The 11,928-nt window shown below is 44.1% G+C and overlaps 2 protein-coding genes across 4 annotated transcripts in view; one reads left to right on the forward strand and one right to left on the reverse strand.

Annotated features, from left to right (window-relative positions):
- Positions 1–496: 496 nt before the first annotated feature.
- NKX2-4 (NK2 homeobox 4) lies at positions 497–1,816 on the forward strand. Its single transcript, XM_068524689.1, has 2 exons — positions 497–944; positions 1,209–1,816. Exons 1-2 carry the CDS (start codon positions 497–499, stop codon positions 1,814–1,816), a joined length of 1,056 nt encoding a protein of 351 aa, XP_068380790.1.
- Positions 1,817–7,990: 6,174 nt separating this feature from the next.
- The window catches only part of XRN2 (5'-3' exoribonuclease 2), a 77,722-nt gene continuing 73,784 nt past the window's right edge, over positions 7,991–11,928 (reverse strand). For 2 of the 3 annotated variants that reach the window (XM_068524595.1, XM_068524596.1), the window contains 2 exons: positions 10,835–10,973; positions 7,991–8,515 (listed from right to left, as the gene is read on the reverse strand). In XM_068524595.1, the coding sequence (XP_068380696.1) occupies positions 8,450–8,515; positions 10,835–10,973 (205 nt within the window). In that variant the 3' untranslated portion in view covers positions 7,991–8,449. The remainder of the gene's footprint in view (positions 8,516–10,834; positions 10,974–11,928) is intronic. The other variant, XM_068524594.1, reaches the window with a different exon arrangement.

Raw genomic sequence — 11,928 nt, forward strand, 5'->3', positions numbered from 1 at the left:
CCCCCCTCCCCAATTACACTGGACTTTGCTACGAAGTCAGTAGTTTTAGGAAAACTGGGGTCTGGATCGGTAGAGGCGCGCAATCCTTCACTTCAAGCCTCGACGCCGGCCTCGGAGTTTCTATTTCTGGTGCTCGAGGGTTGGGATAACGGCCGGGATGAAGGCGGGAAGCGTGGAGAAAGCAAAGGGGGGTGATCTTTTCAAGAAGCACCCAACTGCCCCCTTTACCTTTTTGCCTCCACTATGGGGAGGTGGGGGGCCGAGAGAAAAAGATGTCAATGACCATTGTTTGCTCGTTTGCGATGTTGCTCCGCCCCCCGAGTCTGTCGTAAACCTGGCGCCGGACTAAAATAAACCCCAGATCCCGCAGCTCCGGGGGCTCGCCGCGCCGCCGACTCCTGGTCACAGGCGCTGCCGCCCCGGCCCAGGTGGCGGCGACCCGCGGCCGCCGCGTCCCGCCCGCCCCGGGCCCTCCTACCTGGCCGTCCGCCGAGCCATGTCGTTGAGCCCCAAGCACACGACGCCCTTCTCCGTGTCCGACATCCTGAGCCCCATCGAGGAGACCTACAAGAAGTTCGGCGGCGCCATGGACGGTGCGCCGCCCGGCCTGGGGGCGCCTCTGGGGGCCGCGGCCGCCGCCTACCGCGCGCCGCCGACCGGGCCCTCCTCGCAAGCGGCGGCCGTGGCGGGTATGCAGCCCCCGCACGCCATGGCGGGCCACAACGCGGCGGCGGCGGCGGCGGCGGCGGCGGCGGCGGCGGCCGCTACCTACCACATGCCGCCCGGCGTCCCGCAGTTCCCGCACGGCGCCATGGGCGGCTACTGCAACGGCGGCCTGGGCAACATGGGCGAGCTGCCCGCCTACACGGACGGCATGCGGGGCGGCGCGGCCGCCGCAGCCACCGGCTGGTACGGCGCCAACCCGGACCCGCGCTACTCGTCAAGTGAGCGGGGCCAGGAGCGCGGGACGGAGGGCAGCGGACCGCGCGGGCTTTTCCCGCCACAGTCCGAGGCGCGGGGGGCGCTGGGGCCGGGCCCGGGGCGCGCGGGGTGTCCTGGGACTCTGAGCGCGCGGGCGGCGCTGGGACCCGGCCGGGGGCGCGCGGGGCGTCCTGGGACCCGCAGGGGCCACGCCGGCGTCGCGGCCGTCGCGGTGTGAAGAGAGCTGGGCGGCGGCTGACCGGCATTCCCCTTGGGCCCCTCCCCAGTCTCCAGGTTCATGGGGCCGTCAGCGGGAGTGAACGTGGCCGGCATGGGGTCGCTGCCGGGCATCGCGGACGCCGCCAAGTCTCTGGCGCCCCTGCATGCGGCGGCGGCGGCGCCGCGGAGGAAGCGCCGCGTGCTATTCTCGCAGGCGCAGGTCTACGAGCTGGAGCGGCGCTTCAAGCAGCAGAAGTACTTGTCGGCGCCCGAGCGCGAGCACCTGGCCAGCATGATCCACCTGACGCCCACGCAGGTCAAGATCTGGTTCCAGAACCACCGCTACAAGATGAAGCGGCAGGCCAAGGACAAGGCGGCGCAGCAACTGCAGCAGGAGGTCGGCCTGGGCCCGCCACCGCCGTCCCCGCGCCGCGTGGCCGTGCCCGTGCTGGTCAAGGACGGCAAGCCCTGCCAGAACGGCGCGGCCACGCCGACGCCCGGCCAGGCCGGCCCGCAACCGCCCGCGCCGACGCCCGCGCCCGAGCTGGAGGAGCTGTCGCCCAGCCCACCCGCGCTGCACGGCCCGGGGGGAGGCCTGGCGGCCCTGGACGCGGCGGCGGGGGACTACGGCGGCGGCGCGCTGGGCGCCAACCTGCTCTATGGCAGGACGTGGTGACGGCGCGGGCCGGGCGGGGTCCCTCCTGACGCCTGAGGGTCTGCTTGGACCGACGGCGGACGCGGAGCTCGCAAACGGCCGGACGGGTCGTGGAGGCGGGCGGGCGCGGAACCTCTCTACTGGGGGTGGGGACGCGACAGCCCCAGGATCGAATCACGAGCATCGCGCCAGGGGGCTTTGAGGTGGTCATTTCCTCCTTCCAGAGGTTCCTAAATTATGTGAAAAGCCGGCCGAGTCCACATCCACCACGTTCCTAACCAAAGCTCTCAGAGTTTTAAACATTGGAGACTTCGTTGGTGTTTGTTGCTCTAAAAACCAACCCAGCTTTAGCAATGAATTATTCTTGGAGTGGAACTTAACTTGGGAGATTAATTTTCGAATCCCCCTCCCCTTAAGTGCAATTTCATTAATGTTTGATGGAAAGTAAATTGAATTGTAGCTCAAGGTGGATCATGCACATAGCAACATTATTGCAGAGGAGTTATTGCCATTTACAGAAATGGAATAAACTTAATCAAAATATTGCTTATACGAATTGATACAGCTTTTTAAATTTAATGCTGTTTTTTAAATGTTTTGATCATTATTTGGCAATGAGTGTTTGTAAATTACCCTAAAAGAGGATCTTCTCCCTAATATGCAGTTCATCAAAAGAAAGAAGGGTTGTAAGCTACTTTTTACATGGAAACTGGTCTCCCCAATGAATGGATAAAATAAATGACACCCTGTCTTTCTGTAGACATGTTATTTACTCTTTCTAAGATATTTGCTTATCTTAATTTGAATACCGTGATAAAACACTAGAACAAGTAAGCAAAATTGCTAAGATAGACATCAATTAATTAACCTGTTTGAAAGCATGTCAAGAAGAGAATAAGGTGATTTACTGAATTGTAATCAGTATGTAAAGAATAAGTAACTAAAATATTTATAATTTTCTCATATTTAGAACTTAATAGGGGTTACACACCGATTTTGTTGGTGTTTTCTTGTACAAATAATGTATTTACTCTTTAATATGATGATTTATATTTCCTGTGTTTCAAAAGGATATTTAAATATAACTTAAAAGAACCTTAAGTACTTTGTTTTTTTTTGGTAAGAGTCAAATGGTTATTTATTTTTCACTAAGTTGTATAGGTTTTTTTTTTTAACACTAGTTGGCATGATGTGACAACACAGCTCAGTTGACTCATGATTTAAAGAACTGGTAGCGGAGTGAAAATACTAAAAGAAAGCTGAAGAACATGAGCTTATGAAATGAAGAAAAATTAAAGACGTAACATGGATAAAACGTGATTTATAAATGACCAAAACATCTACCAGAGACCTTAAAGCTCTTCTACATTTGAAGTTTTAGAATTATAGTTTGAAGTGAAACATTTTATTTAACTTCATTGTTTGGGTGTTTTTCTGAATGTGCAAAGTGCATTCTTTAAGAAGGTGTTTTAAAAGTTGCACTTTCTCTAAATGTATTTTATATAATAAATAATAATAATAATTTAAAACTCCAGTTCATTCCACAAAGAGAGAAAAAAAAAACACTAAAGAAGCAAGGGGATCAGCCTTTATCAAGGGGCTGTGAATGCATTTTTGTAAAATGATAACTGATTTTTAAAACATTTTACATGAAAAGAAATAATTTAAGCAGAAAAAATAGTATGACAATGGTGCAATACACCTGCAGGAAATTTTCCCAATTTGGGTTTTTGCATACTAATAAAATTGACTTTCAAAATATTAGCCAAGCTAGCATAACTATTACTGATGTGCCACATTTCAAAATGCTTGTTTATATTGATCGGATTCCTTCAAATTCTGAAATTTTACTTCTAGAAAACATGTTCTAAAAGTTCACATGGTTTGTAATTTTTTTTTTTTTTTTTTACAGCCCAATACTTAACAAAAGCAAGAATAGCTTATGGACTAAGGGCTCCAAGTAACATATTTAAAGAAAATAAATCTTCATGGACAGTTTTTTCCTTGCTAATTTCTGGAACAAAAAATCCCTTAGACTAAGTGAACTCTCTATCAAAAAGACCATTAAGAAGAAACAGCCTTCTTTATACAATATCTTCTGAAAGTGTATTCGGTACAGGCATATCTTTTCCCTTTCAATGTTCCTTTAAATAGTAAAGGACCCAAGCCAGAAGTAATTGCTGCAGAGGGCTTAACATTCTACACCCAGAAACTCACTGAGTTTATGTGTGCACATCCTGAAAGTAGGACAAGGTTTGATTTTGAAACATTAAAATAGAAAATGTTTTTATTATAGAATTCCACATTCTGATTAATGCAAAACAAGAGCTTTTTTCTTCTTTTGCAGTTAGTGCTTTGCAGATCTTTTATAAAAACACAAACGGCCAGACTAGGTGAAACTCATTAACTGAAGAGGAGGATAAGTGTCTTCACGACCAAGAGGGAGGGCTGGCGCAGGGTCTAAGTGGAACAAAGCCCCTCCAAACTTTAGCAGAGGCCACAGTAAAACTCGGTTTCAGAAATGCTAACTGCAGATGTGACACTTTCCTAAATGTTTTGGAGTTTTACAGCATTCTAACGTATCTTTTCCAGTTGAGGCACAGAAACCAAAATCCAGAATCAAAGTTGCAGAGAGGAACGGCAGGGATTGCAGGTACTTTTCTGAAATCTGTGTTGGGATGTAAATTGAAGCGGGGTGTTTGTGTGTATGTGTGTATGAGCGCAATGTTGAAGGATACAGGAAGGGTGTTTTGTATATGGAAGGGGGGATGGTGTGTGTAACCCAGTTGTCTTCTATTTAAGGCTTTGCTTAGAACTAAAACCTAATGGTCGGAACAAGTAAGTCAATCAGACTTTTATCAACACAGATGTTGTGTTCAAGCTCCATTCTGCTATCGACTGTTTACTTTCAATTTAAAGCAAATCAGAGACGCAATCCTGTTCACTAAATGCAAGCACCTTCCAAAGACTTGCTTTGTTAGCTGCATTGAATACTGATGATTTATAAACTTTTAGAATAAATTGGTGAACCATAGTCACATAAAGACCCATTGATTGGATTTTTAGCTATGAATTTGTGCATCAGATAATGCACTGTGTAGTGGCAGTATAAATTTCAGATGTAGTTCAAAGCATGAATGATACTGCCCAACTGTTTAATATAACACTAACGTGTGGATAAAACCCTGTATGTTAATTACTCAAGTCCAGTTTTTAAAAATACTGCTACTTGCCATGCCCAAATACAATAAGACAGGGCACTAGGATACATTTTATTAAAAATGAATTAAATAAATAGACTTTTGCTGCTAGTGAGAATTGGTGAGCATCTAGACAAGATTCAAAGAAGACTTGAAGTCAGGAATTCGCTCTCTCCAGTAAGTATTAAGATAACTTTGTGATTTTAAGATCACTTTTATGTCATTATTTTTAAGCCTGGAGGTAAGCTTAAATGGAAGCTTCTGAAAGAGGTGTTTTGGTTTCATTTGTCTTTGCTTTAGAATGTTTAGCTGCAGTTGAATGAAATGCCTTTTATTTCAGTTTCTAAATTCCATGTAACCTCTTATTTCAGTAGTTGCTTAAGTGATTTCTAATAAAAGTTTAACCACGAATTTGCCCAAGTCTAAGTTGTGCAAGCTATTTTGGAGTAGTGAATAGCTCCATTCCCATTTCACACACACAAATTAAAGCATGTTCCTCTTTGGCCCTCGTGCATGTATACGGTGTCAGACAACAAGCAACGCAGGCATTCACTTCACCCCGAGTGGGGCGTTTGCTAGTTCATTAGTTTGACTTTTTTCCCCGGTTAGAAGTAGCAGAGCCGTCGCTCTCGGGCACGCGTCCGGTGGGTCGGCTCCAGGCCGCCCTGGGGGCGGGAAGCGGCGCCGATGAGCGGGATGCGGCCGGGGCCGCAAGCCGCCTGCGAACCGGGCGTCCAGGTGACTTCAGAGAATGTTTACATTCTAATTTCGAAGCAAAGCGGGAATTCGCTTACGTTCAGGCTTGGAACTTAAAACAGCAGCCTCGGGAGAAGACCCTTTCCGCTCTTTTCTTCCAGGTCCCGGTGTTCGCACCCATGCGGAGAGCTGAGACGACGCTGGGCTGGCGGAGAAGCTGCGGCGCGGGGGCCGGCCGGGGATCCGGGCCAGGATGCCGGGCCCCCCGAGCCTCGGGGCCGCGGGCGTCCCCGCTCCCGCCGAGCGACCCCCGAGCCCGCCCGGCCGGCCCTGGCTCGGGCTCTGCCTGCCGGTCATTTCCCCGCCTGCCTCCCCGACGCTGCACGGCGGCCGGACAGCGCTTCCGGATGGATGGCCGTGGGCTCTAAGGCTTTGCCTCACCGGACCCTACGGGGAAGACAGCTGCTCACCACGGGCTCTTAGCGCCGCGATGAAGTCGGGCTGTTTCCAGGTTCTAAGATTCTTAAAAATCTTTAATGAGACCCTGAAAAAACTTGGCCCTACGTAAACATAGTACAATGGAGTTAATTACATAAAATTGACCCGTTGACTTTACATCCGAATATGGAGGGGATAGTTATAGCTTTAAACATGCCATTTAAAGTTCTAAAAAGCGTTTACTTGTTGAAATAGCAGGGCATTTTTCTGGGAGATTCAAACGTGGGGACAAGTTAGAAAGAGATGCAGAGTAAGGAGAGGGAAGGAAGCGAGGTCTCACCACCCGCTCGCCAGTGGGACTCTAGCCAGCTTAAGTTTTCCGCCAGGCTTTTTGCTTAGGTGTCTTCAGAACACTTTAAACATTAATTTTCAAACTTGTTTTCATCCGTTACATGTAACGGTGAAAAAGCCAAAACAGAAACAATTATTTTAGACACACTCATGATAGCTTAAAACAAAATTAAAAACTAGGCCAAAATTAAAGATCTGAGAAAATATAGGTTCTGCAGAAGTGTGGGTATGGGGTACTTATGAAGCTCTGTACACTCAGACAGACATGTATATGGGTTCCTTTGGAATATGCAATACTGATTTAGGCGCTATACATTTTCAGTATTTGGAAGATAGAGAAATCTAACAGAAGGTATTATTCCCACTTTAATGTATTGTGAAGTAATATATAATGGTTGTGTTAATTCCCGGCGGAGAGACTCTTCATCTCAACAATAAAGGACCCTGCTCTGTTCACCCATCATCAGCAATGAACTCAATAGCTTCAAAATACCTTCCTTATCCAAGGTTAAGGTGGGACTTTTTCTGAATAGATTTAAGATTAACAAGTGTGCCTTTGTAGAATACTAAAGCAAAAATGTCCTAGGTCAGAAAGTCAGAGAGAAACCTTACTTTACAATCTGAGGCTAGAACGGAAAGGTTTGGAAACACGGCAGCAAGTCTTCATACGTGTGTCTGGGTTTGTTGTGGCAATGAAAATGCATATGGAAGTGCTGCACGTGAACTGCAAGCGTAAATGTAAGAAATTATAGTGTGCTTAGTAGCAAGAAAAAAATAAGTACAAATTGGAATCTATTGTGAAATAATGCAACAACTTGCCAAGGAGCATAGGCAATTTAGCTAGGAATTAAACTTTTTAAGTTTTCTTTCTTCTTTCTTTCTTTCTGCCCTCCCATTGGGTTCTGTGTAGTGTTTTTTCAACTTAAGTACAACTGACCTACACCACTGTGTTACTTCCAGGTGCATGTAATGATTCGATATTTCTATACATTATGAAATGATCACCACAATAAGTCTAGTTACCATCTGTCACCACACAAAAATAATATTATTGATTATATTCCCCATGTTGTACATTCCATCCCATGACTCGTTTATTTTGTAACTGGAAGTTTGTACCTCAATCCCTCTCACCTATTTCACTCATCACCACGCCCCGGAATTTTTCAACTTTTCTTAGAGATTTAAAACCAGTCCTTAAAACTGCAGTACGAATCTACATGAAATTTGTAAAATGTAAATAATTTATTCTCATGAAGATTTTATAATTCGCCAAATCAGGAGCAGACACATACATGGGTCGGTTGGGTTGTCTTGCTGACCATATCCTCTTAAAATCTACTTCTTCACTGATTTTCTTTCGACATCTAATTGTAGAAATAGTTTTCTGATATACTGATTAAAAAACAAAACAACAACAACAAAAAAAACACACATGCTTGGCCAAGATTTTCAAAGTTTAAATACTGTAAAAGAAAAACAAGAGACCAGGGTTTTAAGTTTTTTTTTTTTACTAAAGTCCAGAAATTTCCATATGACAAGTACATTAATGAAATGTTCCCAAAGAAATACTGAACAATATACACTCTAGTTGGCTGAGAGTTCCAGCTCAAGAGTTCACAGCTAATTGTGCATTAAAAATCAGCATGGATCTTAGATGATCTAGAATACACTGTGTTTTGAAATCCACAGCTGGTTTGATTTTTGACCATAATGAAAAACCAGTATTCCTGTTCCATCAAATGTGTTTTACAAGCAATAATAAATTCAGATCCACTGTATTATGCAACACACATCTTTGGAAAGCAACATAAAACAGTGAGATCGGATCAGTAGAAATATACACAGTTAAAAGAAATACACAAAGTACTGTAGTTTTATTAAAAACTACTACTTGAGAAAGAAATCTTTCCACAAATAGCATAAAACTGTAGAATGATGAAAGGATTTCAGAAAGCTTTACAAAAGCCTAATTCCAACTGTATCTTCCTGAAGGTGGTGGCAAAGGGTATTTCCTTCCTTCTCTGGGATATCCCTGAAAAAAAAGCAAAAGAAAGAGTTCATCTTCTGGATTAACACTCCTGCAAAGAAACTAATCTTACTTCTCTATGGAAAAACACACCATAAAGAAGGTGAATATGTCTTACAGGTATATCACATGGAAGATCTCCATAAGCGGGTGCTTTTGGTCTGCAGCTTTATAGAAAGCTGCATGCAAAGTGGGACATCAGCATAAATGCTATCACTGACAACTAACCAAACAAGCCTTAACAAGCGCTTGAGAAATTCCTTAAAATGCACACAAATGAAGGATAGTTAAGTGTCTTGCGTAAAACACTTGTCATTCTCAATTCTCCCTACCACCCCCTCCCCAGCTCCTAATTCAGGCCACACTGTGGTAAGGTGCCCACATCATCTTCACACATATTATACTAGGAAAGTCGTTTTGCTTAACAAAGGCAGGAGCTTGCTGCATCAGCTGAGGCCTAATGAACTATTAATTTTAGGGTTTTTTGTTTGTTTAGCTATAAATAATAGTGTACCACATTAGGTTATTACATAATCAATTACTGGCAGTATTCATAACAGTTCCTAATATGCTTGCAAATAACATTTCTGTACAACCTGAAGGTAAATGTGATGTGTCTCCCATCACAATTCCCTTCCTACGGAGGATTCTGAAATGGACCCCCTTCCCCATGTTGCCACTCAGAGCGCTTCACTAGTTTAAATTATAACATGAATATGTGTAGTCCTTCAAGGTCATAATGTAGGCTAAGGACTTGTTTAGTCATATAAACTCCACTAAAAATATAATGAAGTCATAATTTTACTGCTTTTAACAATAAACTTCTACAATTTAATAGCGCTTCAAAATTCTGATTTAAAAAAAAACATCTCCACAGAAAAAAGACTAAGAAAGAAATGTATTTCCAAAAGGTCCTAAAAGAATTAGAATGTACAACTGGTTTGCATCTCCTAAGTGAATAAGAATTTTACCTCGTGTAACAGCGGAAAGCTCCTTTAAAGGGACGCGCTCCCCTAAAGGAGGCAGGGGAGGCGCTGAACTGGGGTCAGAAGTCACAGGCGTCCCCAGCTCTGCTGCCCAACCCAGCGGCAGGAGGGTTAAGCTTTCGACTCCTGACTTGGAAAATGAGGTGACTAGACTAAACTTCCTCCAGAGCTGCTTCTAGTTGCAAGTGTGCCTTCCTTTCAAAAATATTCATCATTTAGGTTGCCCAGTGTCCCCTCGACACTAGAAGCATAAACAGTCTCAATCTACTGCACCTACCGATAGCATCTGTAGAGATCTCGGGCTGAGAGTATGCAAAGTCATATTCTACAAATTGATTCTAAAGAACTGTAACAAAATTCTCTCAAAAGACAAGATGATTACTTTCTTGTAAAGTGAACTGAGACTTGTAAGAATACACCAAAAAAGTGTGGAAAAAAAAGATTTTTCTTAGCTGGCAGAAGATTTTTCTCAGGTATCAGAACAAAGGGACACATGGCAAGAACCTGAGTTAGAAAATTAATATTCGAAGCACTGCAAAAGGCTGTAGGCGACACCAGGTAAGCAATTTAAAAACCACTTCACATCACCACAGGTGCCAACTCCAGGAATAGCACACACTCTGAATCACTGCATTCAGATCCTGTTCTCTGGCAAGCGTTTGATTAAAGAGCATGTAAATACTGGCCAGGGTGTCCAATGGCTGGGGGACAAAGAGACTGAGGCAAACAGACCTCAGGCTTAAATGCTGCTAAAAGTGGATGCTATAAAGAGAAGGAAATAAAGCTTACATTTACTGAATCTGTCTAGGAATTATTATACTCAATGTATAGCTGTTTAAATTTAGTTAAAAAAAAAAAAAGTGGGAAATTAGATAGGAAAGATTTCTTTCCATGTAGAGAACAGATAAATCAAGACCGAAAACTCCTAAGAGGAATAAAGATAACAGCTGAAAAGGTGAAATATTACTTTCAGCTTCTAGAACATTACATTTTGAGGGATCTAGTTTCTATTAAAAAGCAATACCCTAAGGATAAACAACGTGTTTTGGTGATGGACCATATTTGTGCTAAATATCAGATTGCTGTGATTAAAGGGGCTTTTGGTCTGAAAATTCTTCAGCATCATCGAAGGATAACCTACTTAGTGAGGCAGATACTCACCCCGTATACATTTTTAATGAGGGATCCAAGTTCAACTGAGCAACTCTATCAGTAACTTATCCACAGATGTTTCAGAAAACCAAAACCAAAACCAAACTAAACCATGGAGTCCCAAGAGGCACGGTTCCATTCAAAGTGAGCAGTAAGCTTTCCACGCCACAGCCCCCCGCTGCATCACCTGTCTCCCGCCGCGATCGTCACGTCTGGGTGCATACCCGCCCGGCCCGGCGAGCATCTGGTACTGGTTTGGCTGGAAGGCTGCGTTTGGGGTTTGGAGCATCCGGTTCCATGGCAGCAGAGGTTCGGCCCCAACGCCTCTGTGGAAAAGCATCATGTCTGCATTAAAAGTCAGAAGGCTAAAATCTGGCAGGTATCATCATCTCCAAATCTGAGGACAATCCAGTTTGCCTGGATTTGTCATAGGGGATATGTAGTATCAGAGTGGCCTTTATGTCCCTCACAGCGAGTGTAGTTTAACATGTTTCAGGAAGTATCAGCATTTATTTAAAAGGATGTTTAAACTCAACTGAATCAGAAAGGTCTGACTTTAAAAAAATTTTGTTCACCTTCAACTGTCAAGTTTCCTTTTTAGTCAGTTAAAGTTTTGGACCCAAGATCACCAAGTTGGCTACATTTTAAGATGCTATCCAAAGAGTAAACGTGTACAAGACAGGAGAATGAGGCTTTATTTTTAAAAATGTCCAGGCTGGTTCTTGGAGTCCATTCTTTCCAGTTAATTGCACATTGCAAATGAATTCTTACTGCTGAGTATTTTGAATCTAGGGTAGGGGACTTGGCTGTTTTTTCCCATCCATTATTCTGCTCAATATGTCAGAAGGTCTGATCAGGAGGAAACCTTTTCAAGTTCTATTGATGCAGCTTTCAATTGACCACGGTGACCTAGCAACATGAGCACTAATTGGCATGGGCTGACTGGCATTTGGTGTACAGTTTACATGGGAACACAGATTCAACAGCTATTATAACCCAGTTTGCTGGCCCAGATTATGGTCAAAAGAAATGTTTTAATTGTCTTCAAGTGCCTATTTTAACTTTGCAGATACAAAACAACAGGTATGATGTATTAAATCATAACAATTTAAAACTGTCACATAAACAATGTAGCAAAGATTTACCCTCTAAAAGCAATCACCATGTATGACATAACTTTCTTGAAGCATTTTCCTCAACTTCCATTTTATAGAACAGTCACTACAAAGAATAAACAGCAGCAAAATTCTCCAGTATATTTTAGCATTAGAAGCTTTGGGC

The sequence above is a fragment of the Eschrichtius robustus genome, chromosome 16 (genome assembly GCF_028021215.1).
Source record: "Eschrichtius robustus isolate mEscRob2 chromosome 16, mEscRob2.pri, whole genome shotgun sequence".
NCBI classification, from domain to species: Eukaryota; Metazoa; Chordata; class Mammalia; order Artiodactyla; family Eschrichtiidae; genus Eschrichtius; species Eschrichtius robustus.